Here is a 22,996-nt window from a genome sequence, read left to right on the forward strand (position 1 = left end):
TACGACCTTTGTACAACTCTTGTCCAATCTCAACAACTTTTTTTTTCTTTTCTTCTCTTTTCTTTTCTTTTTTTTTTTTCCTTTTTTTTTGAAAAAAAAAAAAAAAATCAACTATTGAATATGTAAAACTCACAAATAAGAAAACAGATTCAATGATTAGTTTAAAAAAAATGTTGTACAAGAGTTATAAAAAAGTTGTAAACATATCATATATTTATTATATATATATAAAAAGAGAGAATAATATAGCATTATTAACTAAAGAAGTAGGTATTTGATCCAAGGACATGGAGACAAAAAAACAAAACAAAAAAAAATCAAAAAAACAAATGATATTACATTAAAGTCTTCTTACATTAAGAAGTCAAACTGAGTCACGCAACAGCTACAGTTGATGCTATATCTTACATGCAATTACAATGTTAAGCTCATCAGACTAGAAATCAGCAGAGGGGTAACCAATATTTGACATTAGGTTAGATTACAGTGCATAAATTTGGGAAGACCCTCCCTCACAACCACCATGGCTTCTCTGTTAGATCCTTCGAGAACACGTAGCGGAACCTTGAACTGTAAGGCAGCCACTCTATGATCTGAGATGCCCTCTTGCCGGATTTACGGTCGCTGCATTTCTGTATAGAATCATGTAGCTTCTTATCAACATTTTCAGAGAGCCATGTTAGAAGATGATCTGAGCTTACAGATGCCTCCCTCGCATATCTCTCCAGCACCTTTGGTAGAAACACTTTCCTTGACTTCTTCACCACCACATTTGCTTGAAGAAACTCTCTTTTCGCCACTTCCAATTCCTCTCTAACATTTGATGCTGTGTAGAATTTTAGCTACACAAAATTAACAAGTAAAGCTCTTAATCAACTTAAGCCTAAGCAGCATATCAAGATCAGGATGAATTCGTAAGTAACACCATGGAAGCATGACTTACAATCAAAGCAAAAATTATAAAAGTTATTCCATCATTTCAACTGGTTGCCAGAACGAGCTAATTTGGGGGAGAAAATAAGTTAAAAAGGTTAGCCAAGACAGAATGAGGTTTAAGGAAAAAAGTTAAGATGGGGTCTTTTTAATTTTAAAATAATGATATAATAAATTTTTATATTAAATATGACTTCTTCTTTCTTTCTTTTTCTTTCTTTTTTTCTTTCTAGGCCCTCATAATGGCCTCCTCCCATTTTTCCTGAGCCAAGAAGTCGAGAGAGAGAGAAGTTGCAAATAAAAACGACTTGTAGCGAGGAAAGAGGCCATTGAAATAATTGTAGCAAGGTTCATGTTTCCTTCAAGTTGCCTCTACGACCCCTAAATTTACTGTTCAAGTTTTATTGCATTCACATGTCATATCAGCACTGATCCAGTCCATGTACATGAATGAAGACCAGAACTGCTCTCCAATTTTACAATATTAACTATAGAGAATAAAGGTTACATCGTCAGAAATTACCAAACAAAATTTTGATGAAGACATTAATGAAAATACAGAAATATTAACAGACTCATGATACGTACGATCATAAACACACTTTCAATTGCAGAGTGACATGCCAATACCTGGTAATTAAATTAACTAAAGCAACGTCAATGGAATCATCTAACATTTCATTTTGTTTTGATCTAAGAACTTAGTATTACAGCTTTACCGGCCAATATAACTGATAACCTTTAAATAATAATATTCGAACTTCATTATCTTGCAAAAGGAGTAACAGAAGTGAGAAGTTACCACAGGATCAGAAAAAGCTCCAGTACAAAGAGCAAAGCAGACAAGGGGTTGGGAACTTGGAAGACCCAATTTCGAACAGAGTTGTCTTTCTTCACCGGATTTCTTTCTCAAGGCAGTGGAAAGGATGGTTTCTAGCCACTGAAATTTAAGTAAGGGAAGAGAAATAGTCAAGCAACACTATCTCATTGACAAAATTAATGCTGTATTAGAACTTTGACAATTTTATCTTCCTGCTTTCACTAAAGAAGCAACACATTTTGGTTAAGAAAAAGCTGTCGATGTTCACATAATTATTCACCTTTCCATCCTAAGATTTATTCTATGAGAGAAAGAAACAGTTGCCATATATCGAACGTAACTCATATATGGATAATTTTGTTTTCTAGAATGTCCAAAAAACAGAAAAGATGACACAGGAAACAAGCAGCATGAATGGCAAGTAGGTCATGTACGTGAAGCAATCTATAACTAAGATACCAACAATTATCTCCTGGTGTTTGATAATAGCTTAAATGTGTGCATTTTTTATTTTATTTTATTTTATTATTATTAAAGTAAGGCATTATCATACCTTATTTTGTACAAATTCTTGCATTTTATATTAAATTGTGAAATATCGTTCAATCATGTGAGTCTTGAGTTTAAATGATATATTAAACTCAAAATTAACAGAAATATTTTTTGTAGGTTTGGTAGAATTGTTAACAGAAAGAAAAAGAAAAAAGAAAAAAAAAAGAACAAAAGAAAAAAAAAGAAAAGGCAACGTGGGAGTTGAAATCCAAGTTGTGATTGGGGGGGGGGGGGGGGGGGGGGGAGCATTTAAAAAAAAAAGACAAAAGAAGACAAAATTCTTGTCTCAACATAACTGCCACGTGAAGGCCAACAAAAGAAATAAAAATGAAGATTTTTAAAGGCCTTTGAAAATAACTGAAAATTATAAAAACAATTTTTTAAAAAAATAAAAAAATAAAAAGGAAGAAAAAGTTTTTTTTTATAACTTTTTTTTTTTTTAATAATTTTTTAGTTTTTTTTTTTTAAAAAAAAAAAAATTACTAACTTTATGAAGGGTATTTTTGTCGTTAGGGGGACATTGATATGTTTTGGTAGTTCAGGGGAGGACATTGACACAATTGATAGTTTGGGGGGGGACATTGACAATGAGGTGATAATTTGAGGAGGCTATGTATTTTTTCCTTTTTATTTTATTTTCTTGTGTTTTATGTTGAGCATTTTAATTAGGGAATTTATTTCCATGATTATGAGTAGCTAATCTTTTAGCTAGGGTTATGGGTGAAGCACAACATTTTTTATTATGTATTCTTGAGACTAATTTGAATGTTCTTCACATATTAATGATTGAATGTTGGGGATGCTTTTAAATTTGAGAAAAAATTCATGTTGACTAGTCTATTTTGATTCATTATGATTTTTGTTTATATCAAATGCTTGCATTGTTTGATTCATTATGAACTCAAATTTTTAATCACACTCATTCTCAATCGACTTCATTTTTAATGCTTAATTGTTTTATCTTCTGATTAGGAGAGTTGATTCTTTACCTCGTTGAGTAAAAAACTTTCTCGATAATACATATTAGAATACTATGTGGATCTTTAAAGCCCTAGTGTTTTTCCCATTAATTTTCCTTATCTCTATTTTACATGTTAATTTAATCGCTCCATTGCTCCACTTCTTAGTTGAAAAACAACAATCAACTTGTTTTATTTTTTATTTTTTATTTTTTTAGCACGATAATAGAAATTTTACTTGAGTGTCTACCGTTCCCTATGGATCGACCTCGGTCTTACCGTGAATTTTATAACTTGCGATAGCCTGCGTTTGAATTTTGCAATCTTTTTGACGTAGTAGTGTTGATGATCATAATGATATAAAAATAATTGTCTGATGGTCACTCCACCTATATTTTCCCCTATTTGTGCATGTGTATATTTGTGTGTTCTTTAGTGAGAGTAAGAGGAATACGTACCCGTCCAATTCGGGGTGTTCGGAAGCAAAATATTGAATGCTCTATAGCATTTGCACTTATGATATGGCCACCAATGTTGTATGCAGCCTGCACTATACAAACAAATCCATCACCAAATTTTTTCCATTTTCAGAAAAGAGAGAGAAAGTCTAAAAAGTAGAAACATTAGGAGAGGAAAAAAGACGATGAAAACTTGGGAAACTACTGATTGAGAGTCGAGAAAACTTTATGATTTGAATCTCCATTATTTTTCTATTTCTCGCCATATATTAACCAAATGAAAAATGAAAATGATATCCCCAAGAAAAAAAAATAATTTATTAAAAAAATAAAGGAATGATTGTCTCCACATAAAAAGTGGGACGTGACCAGCAATAGAAATAACCTGATAAACTCAATTTTGAGAACAAAAGGATTTTGCTATATTATATTCTAGAATAAGTGAACTGGTGAAACTATCAAAACATCTTTCAAACAAACCCCTGGTACAGGCATCACGGGAAGGCAGGTTTGGCGTTTGTAGATTTTAATAGGCTTGCTTAAGCAATTGTACATTCTCTGCTCCAACAATTTTTTTATTATTATTTTGCTAGTTTTTCGTATATATATATATATATATATATATATATATATATTCTGTGAGACTTAAGAACTTCTTTTTAATCAATGGTTACCGCAAAACAAAGAAGAGCACTACCTTGTGAAACAATGCTAACCTTCTCAAAGAGTTGTGGGGGATTCCATATGCTAAATATGCCTGCACAATGCACAATAGACAAAGACTGTCATATATATGTAGCAAAAATTGGCAAGAGCAAACCAACACTTGGTATGATTCTTACATGCATTACAAGAGCATTGTACACATTGATCCAAAATGCAGTTTGGGCATTATTTTCCATCTGACTGACATTCACCCTTTCCAGTTGTTCAACTAAAACTCTGAAATTAGAAACATTAAGTACATGTCAAGCTAGCCATCCTGCATTGGATTAAACAATAAAAGGAGATTGTATATTTTATACTAAGTTTCCCACCTATATAAAAAATAATATTTAAATTCACATGCTAAAAGGACTCACATAACATAGGACTTGTCTTTTGCGAACTCAGACCAAACTGGTTTTGAGAGATTGTCCAATAATATGATAAAGTGCTCCCGTGAATGAAATTATAATAATGGTTTCCCCTTTATCGTACAAAATATTAGGATTTTTTTTCTCTCCTTCCTAGAGATCCAAGATGTCAGGGAATTCAGCAAAGAGGTATATGGAAAAGAGAGAGGCTAGTTAGATAGTGATTATAGCCCTCTCACATTCAATTCATAGAGTTTAAAAAGATGAGAGTACAATGACCAAACTACCTGTGTAAAAAATCTAACAAACTAACCACTTATTTAACTACTTCCTATAACAAACTAACTACTCTAAGTTCCTATTAGTGTACCCTCAAGCTGGAGCAAATATGATATAGAAGCTAGCTTGGAACAAATAAACTACAATCAAGTTCTACACAAAGATTTTGAGAACATATCAGCTAACTAATCTTTAGACTTCACAAATGGTATAACTATACCTCCACTGAGTATCTTGTCACGGATGAAATGATAATCAACTTAAATATGTTTGGTTCTTTCATGGAAGATAGGATTGGAAGCAATACATATTGCAGCTTGATTATCACAAAATAATGGAACTGGAGTAGGAGCTAAAAACCAATCTCCTACAAAAAAAATGTTACAACCATGGAACTGGAGTAGGAGCTAAAAACCAGACTCCGAGGGCTTGAGTTAAGAGATTCTCTCGAGCTATGCTGAGATTTGGCCATAACCAAACTCATGCAGTTCATACACTATTCATCAAACATTCATATTGGAGAAATACAAAGGTAACTTTCTAGATTGTTTATGTAGACGATATCGTATTGACTGATAATGATAATGGAGAAATACAGAGGTTGAAAAAAAAAAATGGCCAGTGAATTTGAGACAATTTATGCATTTACCCGGAAATCTCATATGGAAGCAGTTTACATAATACTTCGATATTTGAAATCTTCACCAGGAAAGGGTTGTTTGCCCAACATGATCATCTAAAAGTATAAACTTATACAGATGCAGATTGGGCTAGGTCAGTCACAAATCAAAGATCTACTTTGGGATACTACACTATTGTGGGAAAAAAAAAAATCTAGTTACCTAGCGTAGTAAGAAACAGTTAGTGGTTACTAGATCTAGTGCAGAAGCTAAATTCCAAGCAATGGCCCATGGGATATATGAGTTATTATGGTCGAAAATTCTACTTAAAGATCTTGAATATGATTGTAAGGAGCCTATGAGCCTATACTGCGACAATAAGGCCGCGATTAATATCGCTCATAATCCAGTTCAACATGATCAAACTAAACACATTGAAATTGATAGACATTTATCAAGGAAAAATTGTGTAGGATTGATTTGGACACCTTATTTGAAGACAGAGTAGCAACTTGTAGATATTTTAACTCTTACTTATCAAAAAAAAAAAAAAAAACTTGTAGATATTTTAACGAACGGAGTGTTCAGTAGTATTCTTCATTCAACCTTGTACAAGCTAGGCATGAGAGATATCTTCTCCTCAACGCAAGGGGGAGTGTTGAAGATATGTGGCTGATATGATTTAGATTTGAGTTTATTCTAGGATTTGATTTCCAAACATTTTCTCATTTATTGTAATTCCATATCATTTGATCATCGAGAAATAATAAGAATTCTTCCTTCTTATCTTTCAACTCAAATATCCCAAATGACAACAACCATTGAATCGATTCTGTTGTTCACACTCTAATCACCGACAATAACAACGGCGCGAGAAGACATGTCACTTGACTACTTGAGTATTTCATGCATTTGCAAGGGTAAGAAGAAGAAAATGAAAGAAACTTAGAAGGAAATGTGTTTTGCAGAAGAGAAAAGAAAAGTGTTTGGCAAAAGAGAAAAGAAAATGAAAGGATTGAATTGAAGTGCTCTAATACCATGTTAGAAAATTTATCAAAAAAATAAGTGGAAGAGAGAGAAGGTAGTTAGATAATGATCATAGCCCTCTCACATTCAATATATAGAGTTTAGAGACGAGAGCACAATGGCTAAAATACCCATGTAACAAATCTAACAAACTAACCACTTATTCAACCACTTCTCGTAACAAACTAACTACTCTAACTTTCTTAATACACAAGTTATCAATAAACATTCAGGGGGATGCTTTAGCCTAATTGTGCCATTAGATGAACAGGTCAGAACTTTGAAAGTCAGAATTCTCTAAGAAATTCACGAAGATACACTATGAAGCTTTCAGGGAATCATCCTTAACTTTTTCCTTTTACAGTGAAGATCCAACTCAAATCCAGTGCAAAATCACAACACATACGCCCAAAAAAAATAGCAAGTGGAACTTGCACCAAATGATGCCCTAATAAACATCTTCGTGTTCTCAAGATAGATGAATCAGTTCAATATCTGCTCTGCCAACTTTTTATTTTAATTACAGTTACAATTATTGGAAATTAATTTATAATTATTGAAAATCATAACTGTCTAAAGAAGTAACCTGTAGTTGTTGATGACATAAGAAGCACGAGAAAACTGGCTTTTATCGGTTGATATCCAAGATATTTCAATCATTGATTTGCAAGAACAATGCCGGTCCTCTCCAATACCACATTGAGGCTGTATGACCTTCGTGGACGACCTTGACATCAAAGGTGATCTGTTCTTTTCAGTATTTACAGATGCTGCACTACGAAGCCAGCAATATATAGCAGCCATGCACTTGACCATCTCCTCAGATAACTTGCTTGGGCACTGGTAGAGATGATCTTTTAGAGTTTGCAGCACTGATGTTTTCTCCATTGCTGGAACCTTTTCCCTTACCTGACAAATAATTGAGATTAGAGGGTTTGGACAACCGCATGGCATTATATGGCAACCAGTAACATGAGGTAGATATTAACTTTTACATAATGATTTGCAAACATAGAAGTCTGTCAGGATGTCCCATAGAAAGGAAATCTATCCATTTTGTCTTTCTACAAAAGTTGAAGGCACAAATCTATATGTTAAGGAGTTCACAAAATATGTAAATGAAAACCTAATAAATAAATTCACTGCAAGAAATTTTTCTTCATCAGAAATAGGTCAAAATGATGTCACTCTCTGCAATGCTAATATGATCCCATACATGTTAAGATTTGTATTTGCTTCAATTGTGGGGTTGGGGGTGGGTGGATGGGGACAACAATATTTCTGTAGACACAATAGAATGATTTTATTAACCTTAAGATGTCCAAAGATCTACTTGATGAACTTTAACTTTCGTGTTCATCTACATCACATATTGGAAAAGCCTACGCTGATCATGCAGCAGCCTAACCTAAGTGAGAGTTTGATGGGCCAGCACTAGATGTCTGCACTTATAACATGGCAGAACTAAGTAATGCACTTAGTTTGATTCCATAATTGGATTATTTTGGGCTTTGGATTAGTCCTTATATACATTTGGTCAACATATGGTTAAAACAGCCCTTCTGTCCATCAGCCATTAAGACCATATGCAAAACCCAGAAGCCAGTTGCACAGTGAAACTCAAATGCACATATTTTTCACACTGAAACCCTTCCCAAGGCACATAGGTTCATCTCATGATGCATTTGTTCACAGGGTCGAATAAAAGAATTCACTTCTATGCTTTTGGATAGATAATTCTAATCATAAGCACTCCATAAACCCAGATTAAGTTTGTAGTTTCCTTTTTACAGACCCTCTTTTCAGTCAACAAAAATACTGCAGTGTGGAGAAATCCAAAGTTTTGACAGTTACATGGACTTAATCACTAAAAAACCCAAACAAGAATCCCACTATCTTTTAAAAAAAAAACCTTCACATTCCGAAAGCCTGTGGAGCTGCTGTGAAGTTTTATGAAGTAAACAGCCAGGTTTATGCCTAATCACATGATGTAGAACAGTTTTTCTTTGTAATTTCATAAAAAGCACGATCATTAAAAATCAAGGCAAATGACCTGTAGTCCTTAACTATTTAGACATTGACCCTAATTTTGCAAAATCGTAGAAAATTTAAGGGTTTTTTTTAAAAAAAAAAAAAAAAAAAAAAAAAAATTCATTTTCTTAAAAGAATCTTTCAAGAAAGCTAAGTAGTCCCTATAAATATGTACTTGATTGGCTTTATCAGATTGAAATAAAATTACACTCACAAAATGTTTTCTATTAAATTGTGGTGATTCCAGTTACTTTTCCCTTGAATTTCCATGGTATTCATCGAGCTAGAACGAGATCGATCCAACTGCGCTTTCATTCGGAGCAATCAACTGTAGAACCAATTCAGAATTGATTGGAAATTTCAGTAGCTTTTTATTTTTTGAATGAGAAATTCAAATTAGTGACCTCCGCTTTATGAGGCGTGGCCCCCTGCCGATTCAGCTGCCTCTTGGGGTTTGGAGATTTCAGTAGATTAATAAAACTAAATCACATTGCGTGCCTCTCTGGTGCTAACAAACAGCAGAAAAGATAAGGATCATGATTAAATAATAGAAAGCCCACTTGTTAAGTCTTACAAACAGCCCTAAAGAAACTCCCCATTTCCAAACCACAAAGAGACATGAGACTTATTCTTATACTTGATCATGGCAGAAGCGGCAGAGATGATAGGATCTCCATTTACAAACACTTAGAAACTCTCTTCATAGCTTTTCTAACCATCAACTAGCATAAAAAAGGATAAAAAATGAATTTGAAAAACATTTTGTTTCAGACAAAACCCAAGGTTTTAATATTAAAACTTTGTAACTGTATAAGATTATACTCTTTTGTGGATATGACCAATGACTTCAACTAAGGAAAAGTACAGCATACTAACAACATTCAAATGTACATTTGCAAAATGAAAAAGAAGATATGTGTATATCATACCTTAGCTGGGTCGAAACAAGCCTTTTCAAAATCAATGTTGTTGCCTTTGCTACTGGGCAGTGGTGTATGATTAGTCTTGGAGAATCTTTTCCATGGGTCATCTATAGAAACTAAAGCTTGCAGAGGGTGCAATGGAAACTTTTTTGAGGAACAAAATGCACTTGAAATGATACTTGGATGTTTCCTGGACCCTTGCTTTGTATGGGCTGGAGAAGTCATGCCTGAGTTTTGCCCTGAAGGTGGCTGACTAACACACTTGTCGAAGACACTCCTATAGAGAGAGAGAACATGCTGCTCTCGGTTTGCAACCTCTTCTTCAAGTAATTCAATTTCAGAAATCAATTCCTTTGTCTGAACATTGGACAATAATCTTAGGGTTATTCCCTGCTTAACTCACCATATTCATTGCTAAAAAATATAGATATTAAACTAGCCATCAAAATATACACGACTTATACTAATAGCATAAGTAGATAGAGCAATTTTCACAAAGTATGCAAGTCACTTTTCCCACTTAGCAAGTATTGGGGAAAATTCACATGCTAGTCAGTCCAATTTGTAAGCAAGTCAAAGCTGGAGTACTTTAAAAGACTCACAATTGCATTAGTAAAAACACCCGTGAACCCCAATGGTTACGGTCAAAATTCTTTAGTCCTACAAGTTTGTACACAGGAAATATGTACTTCAAAGGTAAACGGCCAAACTTCAGGGGGTTTTTTCTTGGGTAAGTACTTCAGGGGGTCATTCACGCAAGTTTACGCAGCTGGAATCGAGTGGAAAAAAGTTCGAAGAGAAACCCATTCGAACAGGCCTGGCAGGATTTGAGTGGCCAATGGGTTGATCCATCCTTTGATCAAGTGATGCATCATACGAAAACCCAAGACCATTGATCAAAGATCAGTCGACCTATGTGGACCAATCAATAGGACGGTCGACCGCAACTTCAACCAGCTTACCAAACAACGTGACGGCTGGGGTTTCCTTATTCATGTGGGGTGAGTGAAAAATTGCCATGGTTTTGCAAGAAGAGTCAACAAAACACCCAAGACTTAAAAAGTGGAGGGACAATCAACTACAATTGGTGCTAAGCCTCTATTTGGAGGTAGAGGTAAAGACCAATTGGACAGAAAAATTTCATGATGTGGTGTACCAAGCTTATGTCATGAATGTGAAGGACAATGGACAAGGGCTGAAAGAAAGTAACAATGTGTCAATTGGTAGAAATGTGAAGAAAAGTTTGGAGGTGATTGTATCCAAAGAAAAACGAATTGAAAAGGAAGATCTCCTGAAGCCTTACATGAAGCAAGTGGTTGGTGGAGATAGAAGAGATTGTTAAATTACCGGTTATCCTAAAAGTTTAAGCATATAGGAAATAGTGAATTTAATTACGATTCTAACTGTAACGACTCAGGAAAAGCGATAGCTACATCTACATTGTCCTCCAAAATGACTAGTCAATTTGGAGATCCCTAAAATCACTTATAAAACACAGTCTCACCTAGTAAGTGTTAGAATATATGGAAAATATATCTTTATTTGGTTGATATTGTAATATTTTCTATTTATGTTGAATTGTAATCAAATCATGGGGATTTGATTACCATATTAGTATTTGCTCTAAACCCTATAAATAGGGACCTTTGTATTATAGACAAGGCAAGTTAATAAGAGCACAATGTAACCATTTGGGCTTTACCCTGTAGACGTAGGTCATAAACCGAACCACGTAAATTCTCTGTCTCTTTTCTCTCTTGCTTCCGTTATTATTTCAGTTATTATTCAATTCAATTTGACATGGTATCAGAGCCACAAATCATCTAAATTAGGTTTTCTTAGTCTTTCAATTTCCTGGGTTAGTGGGTATCAAAGTGTTCCTTTGGTGTTCTGTTTGATTACGTCCCTATTTTTTTTTTGGCGGTTCAGTCCCTGGTGTTTGGTCGGCCGTTCCTGGGTAGCAGCAAGTCGGCTGTTTCTGTGAAGTTCTCGACCGCCGCCTCTTTTTGGTTTCTTGGCAGTCCCTTTGGATGTTTCTTGGAAATTCTGTTTCTGGGTGATTCTGTCCAGTTGGCGGTGTGTTTGTGCGATTTCCGGTCTGGAGATTTCTGGTGGTCCAACGATTTCTGGATGACTGCCGGCAATCTCTGTTGAGGTTGTCTCATGCAATCTATGGTGGACAGAAGCGTTTCCGGCGTTTATGTGCAGTCTTGGTGTCTTTCCGGCAGCTTTTGGAGAAGACAATTTCGGTTTGGCTACAGGTGCAGCGTGTGTGTTCTTACTGTCGGCGTTGATTTGATGCGTTTTCTGGGCGTGTTCTCCATTCCTTAGGAGAGCGTAGGTGTCCTTTGGTGGGCTGTTTCAGAACCAGTTCAACGTGTGGTGGGCTATTATGAAGTGGCCAAAAGTTGTTTGCATCCAGAGAAAGAAGCATGTCCTTAGGCAGCGCCTTAGCTATCGGTGTTGTTCTGTGTTGATTCTAGGTGCGATAATTCTGGAGGGTTCTACAGTTCGGTTGCTGTCTTACTGTTCTTCTGTGGAGGGGTTGGTTCCTGTGTTTTAGTTTTCGGTTGCTGTGCAGTGAAGTTTGGTGTTCTGTGCTGTGCGAATCTGTGTGGGTCGTGGAACCTGGAGGGTTTGGTGCTGTTAGGTGTTGGTGCGGTGAAACAGGGTGCGATCCTATGGACTCGTGGAGTGTGTTAGAAAAAGGCAGGTTTTGTGTTTCTTTGAAGGAGTTTGTCGTGAACTCCTGTGAGAATTTCTGTTTAGAGTGTTATTCTCGTGGGTGTCGTGAATTTCTGGAGTGGCCTCCCGTGGCCTACTATGAGTTTCCGGTGAACGAGGAAGGATGAAATCAGTGTGTTATTCATTCCTTGGTGAGTGTCGGTGTCATGGGTGTGGATTTCTGGTGTGAATTTCTGGTCGCGTGGATCTCTCGTGAATTTCTGGAGGGTCTTCTCTCTCGGTTCTGATCTCAGTTCTGGAGTGGTAGACTGGTGCAGTTCGGTGCAGTCTTATTTGCAGTTCAGCGTGTTGGTGTTATTCTGGCAGTGTGGTGCAGTGTGTTTTCTGCGACGTGTGGTGTGGTGTTTTTTTTTCCGGGAGTTTAAAAAAAAAAAGTTTTTAAGTAGTATTTCGAGTGAATCAGAGAGTGGGTTTCCGGTGGGTGCTCCTCTCTTCTGTGTGGTTGGCCGTTTCTGATGTGGTCCCTTGGTGTGGTATCATTCCACGGTTGTGGAATCCGTTGGCGTGGACAGGTTCCGAATGAGGAAGTCCCCTTTTTAGTGCGGCCGATTCTATGTGAGCGGCTGATTCTAGGTATGATCTAATTCTGATCGGTGATTCCAGGTTTTCAGGTTCTGGGTATGATCCGATTCTGATCGGTGATTCCAGGTTTTCAAGTTCTAGGTATGATCCGGTTCTAATCGGTGATTCCAGGTTTTCAGGGAGATTAATTCTCATTCCAGGTTTTCAGGGGGAGTAATTCCCGTTCAAGGTTTCAGGGGAGTTATTCCCATTCAAGATTTTCAGGGGAGTAATTCTCGTTCAAGGTTTTCAGGGGGAGTAGTTCCCGTTCAAGGTTTTCAGAGAAAGAAGAATAATCAAACTCAAGATTTCAGAATCTTCCATCTTGAGTTTGAGGGGGGATGTTAGAATATATGGAAAATATATTATATTTTCCATATATTCTTTATTTGGTTGATATTGTAATATTTTCTATTTACGTTGAATTGTAATCAAATCATGGGGATTTGATTACCATATTAGTATTTACTCTAAACCCTATAAATAGGAACCTTTGTATTGTAGACAAGGCAAGTTTATAAGAGCACAATGTAGCCCTTTGGGCTTTACCCTGTGGACGTAGGTCATAGACCGAACCACGTAAATTCCCTGTCTCTTTTCTCTCTTGCTTCCGTTATTATTTCAGTTATTATTCAGTTCAATTTGACAGTAAGAAACCAATGAGGCTATGAGGGACTTAGTACCCATAAATACCTTTATAATCTACCAACTCTATATGGGTTATTCATCTTCCTAATGTCGGACTATAGCATTAAAATCCCCCGCCCCCCCTCAAATCTCTAATGTCCTTGTCAGGGCCACGTTATGCAGTGTTTCAGTACCACATGCCGTTATTACGTAACTCTAATACCATTTGAAATGACACAAGGAAAGTGTTAGCCACATCTGCGCTATAACTTCAAAATGACTAGTCAATTTGGAGCTTCCTCAAATAAGTTATAAAGTCCAGTCTCACCAAATAAGGATCCAATGTGGGGCTTAGCACCCACGAGTTCCTTTACAATCTACCCACTTTATGTGGGCCATTCATCTTCCCAATGTGGGATTGGGCTGTTACACTAACCCCCTCTCTCCAAGTGTGCGCTCAAACTCTCTCCCTCAATCACTGAGCCTTAACACGTGAAATATTTACTTGAAATGAGGGGGATAAACATTAGAGTCAAGGTTCGCATTCACAACCTCTACTTTAATACCATGTTAAATCACTAGTTATTCCAAAAGTAAGCTAATAGAAAATGGTAAACTTAATAATTTAATAAAACAAAGATGTTTATCAATATTTTGAAACCTAGTGGGAATTAAAAGATGATTTTTTATCTAGGCATTGGAGATTTTTTTTTTTTTTCCCCCCCCGGATAAAGTAAACGAGGGCTACAACACGAGGACTTCCTAGGAGGTCACTCTTCCTAGTACTTTTTTTGTGCACACACATTTAACTGTGGAGTTCTGATGGGATCCAATACATTAGTGCTAATATGATCGCACCCACTTAAAAATTTAGCACCATATTAGAAGAATGCCCATAAAAAAAAGTGCCTATTACCATACCTTCCTGCACTCAAGTGTAGTAAGTGTTGATGGATTCTATTGTTTCGATGGAGGTAAAGTAGCCTGGGTGGATGGATCTGTAACAAGTCAGTTCCTAGAAGTATACGTGGCTGCTGGGAGCTCTGACATGTGGCATAGAAGTATCAAGTGCAGTAGCAGCTGGCGAGTGAAGATGTTACAAGCTGGAGAAAGGAGATCATCACACGTGGTGAATCTGTTGGTAGTAGGCGGCTGTGAAGTAGTTACTAGTTTTAGTCGTTATGTTAGTTGCATTCTTGAATTGTACAAAAGAGAGGGAAAGGGCCGAGTTTATTCATTTTGTTGTATCTTGTCAATTGTTAACGGTGGAGGCCCTTGGCTCCTTGAATTGCCAAGAACTTGGGAGATTCGCCATCTCGAATTGGCCCTTTTAATAAAATTTCCTCTTTTCTCTTCATTTCTCTTACTTTCTTTCTCATTTTCCTTCTATTTTCTGTACTGATTTTCCAACAAAACTTCGGTCCTGTTACAAGTAGTATCAGAGCCCACGATTCCTTTCCATTCTTCCTTTCTTTCCTATAATTTTTATTTCAATTCATGAAAACCCGTTCAATGGCAGAAAACGAACCAAATGTTCATGAACTCCAGTGGGCCTTGGTCAATATGCAAGTAGACGTAGCTTCAATGAAAGATTCAATGAAATAATTAGTGTCTTCAATGGAGGATTCGATGCAGCGGCTTCAGGAGCAGTTATTGAAGAAAATGCAGGAAATGATTAATGGAGCGTCCAAGAATAAGAATCCTATGGATCAATCTGCAAGTACATCGCATAACAACAATGGCGATCAATTTAGGCAGGAGGGAGACTCTATCCGTCCAAGATCACTGAAGTTGGACTTTCCAAGATTTGACGGCGAGGATCCGATTGGGTGGTGTTACAAGGCAACCTAGTTCTTCGAATACTATGCTATGCTAGACAAGCAGAAGTTCAATCTTGCAGCCTTTCACATGGAAGGTAAGGCTTTGATTTGGTTTCAAGAACTCCGTAGTACTAATAATCTCAATAGTTGGATTGAATTTACAAAGGCCATTAGAATTCGTTTTGGTAAGTGTATGACCCTATGGAGACTATCCAAACTCCAACAAGTAGGGGGGTTAGAGGAGTACAAGAGTCAATTTGAAGTTTTGGCTAATAGAGTACATGACTTGCCCAAACACCATAAATTGAGTTGTTTTTTGGGGGGTCTTAAACCTGAAATCAGGTTTCTTGTTTGGATGCTTAATCCAAATACCTTAGTAGAAGCTTATTCCTTAGCCAAGATTCAGGAAGAGAATATCCTGAATAATGCTAAAGGCAGCCGACCCTAGATTTCCAATCCATTTAAAAGTAGCATGGTTGGGGGTACTGCTGAATTTACAGTAGGTGGAAATAAGGGTGTTGGTTTTAGTGGTAATAGAAGTCAACTGCAGAGGAGTTCACAACAGTTTCAGCCTAGTCCTCTTTTCAGAAAGGGAATTCTGGTAATTCGGATAGCGCATTAGTCCCTGTTCAAAAAATAACTCAGGCCCCAATGGATGATAGGAGGAAGAGGGGTTTATGTTACTCCTGCGATTCCAAATGGACCTGAGGACATGTTTGTGCAACCCCTAAACTTTTAATGATAGAGGAGGTGGGGACAGTTGAGGAAGATAATATGGTAGAGGAATTGGAAGATTGCAGGATAGATGACTCACCTGAGATTTCTCTCAAAGCCATCATGGGCAGTCCTAGTCCTAAAACCATGAGGCTGATAAGGGTCTTGAAGAATCAGCAAGTTGTCATCCTTATAGACTAAGGAAGCACCCACAACTTTGTGGATGCTCATGTAGCAAGAGTTTTAGGCATTTAGGTGCAGAATGGCCGAGCCATCAAGGTTAAGATAGCAAATGGACAGGAAGTCTTGAGTCCTGGCAGAAGCAAGGCATTGCCCTTAAAAATTTAGAAAGCTGTCTTTCAGATTGAGTTTTATGTCCTTCCCCTGGCCGGGTGTGATATTGTGCTTGGCATCCAGTGGTTGAGAGTCTTAGGTCCCATTCTTTGGGATTTCCAGCAGCTTACTATGAAGTTTCAGTATGGCCATGCAGATTGCATGTTGCAGGGTTTGTTGCAAGGGCTACAGTTAAGTTTGGAAGATGCTGCTAGTTTCAAATTTTCCAATAAGAGACCTCCAATTATTGGAGAATACAGATGCAACTACCAGTGAGGCACAACAATGTCCTCAAAATAGTGATAACCAGACACTATTGGACAGCCTACTCCTGGAATATCAGGATGTATTTGCAGAGCCAAAAGGTCTTCCTCCCCACATAACGCATGATCATGCTATTCCACTTGTTGAAGGTGCTGGTCCAGTGTCGGAGAGGCCTTATAGATATCCCTTTTACCAGAAAGGAGAAATTGAAAAAATTGTGAAGGACTTATTGAATTTTGGAGTCATTTGCCATAGCACTAGTCCATTCTCTTCACCTGTTCTCTTAGTCCGAAAAGCTGATGGCACATGGAGGATGTGCATGGACTATAGGTCACTGAATAGGGTGACAATTAAGGACAAATTTCCTATCCATGTGGTTGATGAGTTGCTAGATGAGCTATGTGGAGCAAGGATTTTTAGTAAACTTGATTTAAGGTCGGGATACCACCAGATCCGAGCGGTAGAACAAGATATTCCCAAGACAATTTCGTATTCATGAAGGTCACTATGAATTTTTAGTGTTGCCTTTTGGTTTAACAAATGCCCCTTCCACTTTTCAGAGCTTGATGAATCATGTCTTCAGGCCTTACCTCCGAAAATTTATCTTGGTCTTCTTTGATGACATATTAGTGTTCAGTTCTTCTCCAGAAATTCATAAAGAGCATCCCAGGATCACTGTTAATATCTTGACTAATCAGCTCTTCGCTAAAAGGTCCAAGTGCCTGTTCGGGTGTACAGAAGTGGAGTACTTAGGCCACATCATTTCTGTAGATGGAGTTTCTGCTGACCTAGAGAAGATCAAAGCTATGGGGGATAGGCCATTTCCCACTACCATTAAAGCTTTGAGGGTTTTTGGGGCCTAACAGGCTACTACAGTAAATTCATCCTTGCTTATGGATCTATTGCTGCTCCTCTAACTTCCATGCTTAAGAAGAATGCTTTTAGGTGGACTGAGGAAGCTAAAGAAGCATTCCTGAAGTTGAATTCTACAGTACGTCAAGCTCCCGTTTTAGCTCTGCCAGACTTTGAGGAGCCATTTCTCATTGAGTGTGATGCTAGTGGTTTGGGTGTGGGGGCTGTGTTGATGCAAGGTAATCGGCCTATTGCCTTTTTGAGTAAAGCCTTGAAAGGAAGAGCCTTGCATATGTCCATGTACATGAAGGAGTTATTTGCTCTTGTGACTGCAGTACAGAAGTGGTGGCCTTACCTTTTAGGTAGTCCTTTTGTTGTGAAGACTGACCAGCAGAGTTTGAAGTACCTTCTTGAGCAAAAGTGGGCACTCCTTTTCAGCAGAAGTGGTTAACTAAGCTCTTGGGTTTTGATTTTAGAGTGGACTATAAGAAAGGGGTGGATAACAAGGTAGCGGATGCTTTGTCCAGAAGAGAAGGTTGGGAAATCGAAGCTACACTTTCTTCCATTTCACTTTCAGTTGCTAAGTGGGTGGAGAATTTGAAGCTTCAGTATCAACAGGATCCAGAGCTTGTGAAATTGGTCACTCAATGGCATTCTAATGCTTTGGACCCTCAGAAGTATTCTTTGAGGCAGGGTCTTTTATTGTATAAGAATGGCAATTTTTGACACAACCCACGAGCCTGACACGAACACAACACAACACGAAAATATAGGGCTTGGATTTGGGGTAATCAGGTTCAGGTCATAATCGGGTCAACCCGATTATAACACGGTTAGATATTAAAATAAATAAATAAATAAACTTCAGGAAACGGTGGAAAGTTGAAAACCTAGCCGGGCCTTTTCTGGTTATATTTCTTTGTGTATAACCAGAAACTTCGACGATCAGGAAATATAACCAGAAACCTCACGCAGCCACGACCGTCAAAGTTCAGCTCTTGAAGTCAAAGCAGAGCTCCACCAAGCAACCCTCCAAAATGGCATCGCTCCCAACGGCTCGTTCACCGTTCACGCCGTCTGAGGTTCAGCGCTGTCTTTTTGAGTTTTCAATTCACGAACTTGGGAGCCCTAGATTTGGTGCTTGACTGCTTGTTGGCTGTGAACACGGTTTCCCGTGCGATCTGGATTTGGAAACCACAGGGATCGCCGGATTGGATTGCTTCTCTAGCCGGATTGTGTTGTTTGCCTGTTTGGTTTTCTCCTGTGACTGCAATGTGAATTGGGGTTCTGCCGTTCTGGGGTGGGTACGCGGATTGGGGTTCAGACAAAGAGTCGAAGACAATCCTTCATCCTTCTTCTTCTTCGGACAATTGTCACGATTCAGAGTCTTGAACGAAGGCACGAAGATTCTTGGCTCTTGCCTCCTTCAGTTCTTCTTCTTCACAACGGGTTATCCGGGTCGTATTCGAGTAACTCGGTTGATATACGGGTCATGTTGGGTTTAATATTTCAACCCGATTAATAGTCGGGTCGGGTTCGTGTTGGACCCGATTGTGTGATCGGGTCGATCGGATTGACACGAACCCGACCCGTGAACCCGAATTGCCAAGCCTAAGAATAGTAGGATCCATGTTGGTGGGGCTGCTCAACTGCAACAACAGGTTCTCAACTATGTGCATTGTGATCCAATTGCAGGCCATTCAGGCTATGAGAGGACTATGCAGAGAGCCAGAAGAGACTTTTATTGGAGGGGTATAAAGATGAGCATTAAAAAGTTTATTAAGGAATGCCTTATTTGTCAGCAAAATAAACAGGAGAATACTTCACTTGCTAGATTGTTGCAACCACTTCCCATTCCTACCCGGATATGGTCAGACAATTCCCTTGATTTTGTTGAAGGCTTACCCCTCTCTCATGGCCATTCAGTAATCTTGGTAGTGGTGGATAGACTATCCAAGTATGCCCATTTTATCTCTTTGGCTCATCCTTATCCAGCAATAAAAGTGGCTCAATTGTTCATAGCTCATGTCTTCAAGTTGCATGGGATGCCAACCTCCATTGTCTTTGATAGGAATCTGACTTTTACAAGTCATTTTTGGAAGGAATTGTTTAAACAACAGGGTACCACTTTGAAGACGAGTTCCAATTATCATCCTCAAACGGATGGTCAATCTGAAGTAGCCAACAAGTGCTTGGAGAACTACCTCCGGTGCTTTACTCAAGATAGGCCAAAACAGTGGCGGTTGTGGCTGCCTTGGGCTGAATTTTGGTATAATACAACATGGCATGCTTCTATTAAAATGACTCCCTATGAGGCAGTCTATGGCCAACCTCTTCCAAGACTTTTGTCTTATGTCCCTGGTACTACAAATGTGGCTGCAGTTGATGAGTTACTTAGAACTCGGGAACAAATTTTGGCCTTGTTGCAGCAAAATATACAACAAGCTCAGCAAAGGATGAAAAAATTTGCTGACTTGAGAAGAAGTGAGAGGACTTTGGAGGTGAATCAACAGGTTTATTTAAGGCTTCAGCCATATAGACAAACCTCAGTAGCTACTAGAAGGGCTTTGAAGTTAGCTCCGAGGTTTTATGATCCTTTTACAGTGTTGAGAAGAGTGGGAGATGTTGCATATGAGCTTGACTTGCCTACTAATTCTCGGATACACCCAATCTTCCATGTATCTCAACTTAAGCCTAAGTTGGGAGCCAATTTCCCTATTCTACCTGTGTTACCCCATGTGAACATGGAGGGAATCGTTCAACCAGAGCCTATGGCTATTCTGCCTCGCCGCTCCAGACCTCACAACAACCGGGCTTTCATTGAAGTTTTGGTGCACTGGACCGGACAAGCTCAGGAAGATGCCACCTGTGAAGAATATCACAAGGTAGCTCAAGCCTACCCGCACCTTGTGGGCAAGGTGCTTTAAAGGGGGGAGTATTGTAACAAGTCAGTTCCTAGAAGTATACGTGGCTGCAGGGAGCTCTGACATGTGGCATAGAAGTATCAAGTGCAGTAGCAGCTGAAGATGTTGCAAGCTGGAGAAAGGAGATTATCACATGTGGTGAATCTGTTGGTAGTAGACGGCTGTGAAGTAGCTGTGAAGTAGTTAGTAGTTTTAGTCGTTATGTTAGCTGCATTCTTGAATTGTACAAAAAAAGAGGGAAAGGGCCAAGTTTATTCATTTTGTTGTATCTTGTTCATTGTGAACTGTGGAGGCCCTTGGCTCCTTGAATTGCCAAGAACTTGGAGATTTGCCATCTCGAACTGGCCCCTTTAATCAAGTTTCCTCTTTTCTCTTCATTTCTCTTACTTTCTTTTTCATTTTCCTTCTATTTCTGTACTGATTTTCCAACAAAACTTCGGTCCTGTTACAGGATCACCTTCAATACAAAGCATGAGGATCATTGGCAAGCGAAATTTTCTTTGATGGATCTAGGTTAGATCTTAAGGATGTTTTAGAGCCACACCGTTATTTCTTGGCCGTTGCAAAAGGGTGAAGAGTTAGAAGATCGTGGAAAGTAATGTTGGAATACTGATAGATCGTGGAAAGTTAGAACCTATAAACTCAAGGACGAGTTTTCCTGAAGTGGAGGGGATTGATGTAGAAAATTTTAGGGGGTCATTCATGGAAGTTTACTTGGTTGGAATTGAGTGGAAGAAAGTCCGAAGAGAAGCTCGTTCGAACTAGCCAAACAGGATTTGAGTAGTCAATGATTTCGTCAACCCAACCTTCAATCAAGCGATGCATCATATAAAAATCCGAGAGGTTTGGTCGAAGATCGGCCAAGATCGGTCGACCTATGTCCACCAGTTGATATGATGGTTAACTGCCACTTCGACCAACACGCCAGACAACATGACTACTAGGGTTTTCACAAGAATTTTTGTATATTTTGTTTGTTTCAAAAGGTATTTTCGGAATAAATTGTCATTAGGGTTAGGGTTTTTTAGTGTAACGTAAAAAAAGGCCTTGTTCAGACTTTTGTTTATCAGTTGTCAATTATTAAATAAGATTCATGAATTGTTTGAGTTAATATTGCTTAACTCTTTATCTCACACATTCCGCTGCATCATTATAGCACTAAATCAAATAAGTGAGTGCAGGTACTTTTATGGGAGTTGCATACTAGTATCAAGAACATAATCAAAAAAAGGAAAATAAGTGATTATTGAATCACATAATTGAGTTTTTCCTTGAATGTCCTTTATGAAACGCATGATAAGATTCATAATGGGATTTGATAGCCTAGAATCAGAATTGTTTAGTAATATATTTTCTTAAAGTGCAGTAGACTAATTAAGCATTACATCATATTTTCATAAGAATACCTGATGAGCATGAAACATGACAGTTCAAGCCTTGGTTAGAAAGAATACAGAAAGAAAAGGGTAATTACTCAGCAAACATACAGATAAGCACCTACTTATATTATGTGTGCACAGATAAAAAAGAGGAAGTCTTGAAAAGTTCAGAAATAGCTCTTTGGAATTTTAAGTATAAATCAAAGGCGAAGTTACCTGAACAGCAAAATGCCTGTGTCCAGGAGATAAAGTACTTGAAGCTCGGCCCATTGCTCTGTCAAGCATTAGGCGCATAGATTTCTCTTGCTGTAAATGCAATTGCAGCTGCTCAATCTGTAAACCAGCAAATACAGTTATAGATGGAACCATAATAATGATAATTCATTTATGTTATCTTTAGGGCTGGTCATTCAGCACTCTAAACATTATTCAGTGGTATCTTTAGTACACGTGACTTCTCACAGTATATGTATAAATACTTCTCACATTGATACTTTTTTAATATCAATGTGTGGTAGATGTTTGCTTAATTTTCTCTTTCAATATCGTGGGTTTAATAGGGGGTATGTTAGAGGGCTGAAAAAGACTTATAAAGGACAAAAAAGTCAATAATTGTCTAGTCTAAAACCTAACAGAATCTGGCCAGCTGAATTTTTCTCCAAAAAGGAAAGTTTTCTTTCTAAAACAAACCCTAATCAACCTCCAGATTTTAACCAAGTTGAAACCCTAATCAGCCTCCAGATTTTAACCTAATACCCTAAAGTTACTCTAAACAGCTGCCTGTTTCAGCCCCACAAATTCTCACATGGAAATAGTGCTTGACTGGTCAACAAATCAAGGCAGAGCATTAGAGACCTGGAGGGACATTAGAGCCACTTCCTTTTCCAGTTTGGACGTGGGACGAGATTGGTATGGACTTTGTGACAGGATTTCCAAAGACACCAGGAGGTCCGGATTCTATTTGGGTAGTGATAGATCTCTTGTCAAAGATCGCTCACTTTATACCTATTCAGATGACTTATTCCATGGATAAACTAGCAAAGCTTTATTTATCTTAACAAGGTAGTGAGACTGCATGGAATAAGTAGAAAAGAGAGACC

The 22,996-nt window shown here is 37.9% G+C and overlaps 1 protein-coding gene across 1 annotated transcript in view; it reads right to left on the reverse strand.

The window, feature by feature from the left end:
* Positions 1–303: 303 nt before the first annotated feature.
* LOC133854966 (uncharacterized) overlaps positions 304–22,996 on the reverse strand; it is a 29,419-nt gene continuing 6,726 nt past the window's right edge. Inside the window, exons 4-11 of the mRNA XM_062291247.1 lie at positions 22,113–22,229; positions 9,684–10,034; positions 7,310–7,632; positions 4,565–4,664; positions 4,420–4,479; positions 3,723–3,809; positions 1,736–1,873; positions 304–842 (exon numbers count right to left, since the gene is read on the reverse strand). Coding sequence (XP_062147231.1) covers positions 513–842; positions 1,736–1,873; positions 3,723–3,809; positions 4,420–4,479; positions 4,565–4,664; positions 7,310–7,632; positions 9,684–10,034; positions 22,113–22,229 — 1,506 coding nt within the window. The 3' untranslated portion in view covers positions 304–512. The remainder of the gene's footprint in view (positions 843–1,735; positions 1,874–3,722; positions 3,810–4,419; positions 4,480–4,564; positions 4,665–7,309; positions 7,633–9,683; positions 10,035–22,112; positions 22,230–22,996) is intronic.

The sequence above is a fragment of the Alnus glutinosa genome, chromosome 13, assembly GCF_958979055.1.
Source record: "Alnus glutinosa chromosome 13, dhAlnGlut1.1, whole genome shotgun sequence".
In the NCBI taxonomy this organism is placed as follows: Eukaryota; Viridiplantae; Streptophyta; class Magnoliopsida; order Fagales; family Betulaceae; genus Alnus; species Alnus glutinosa.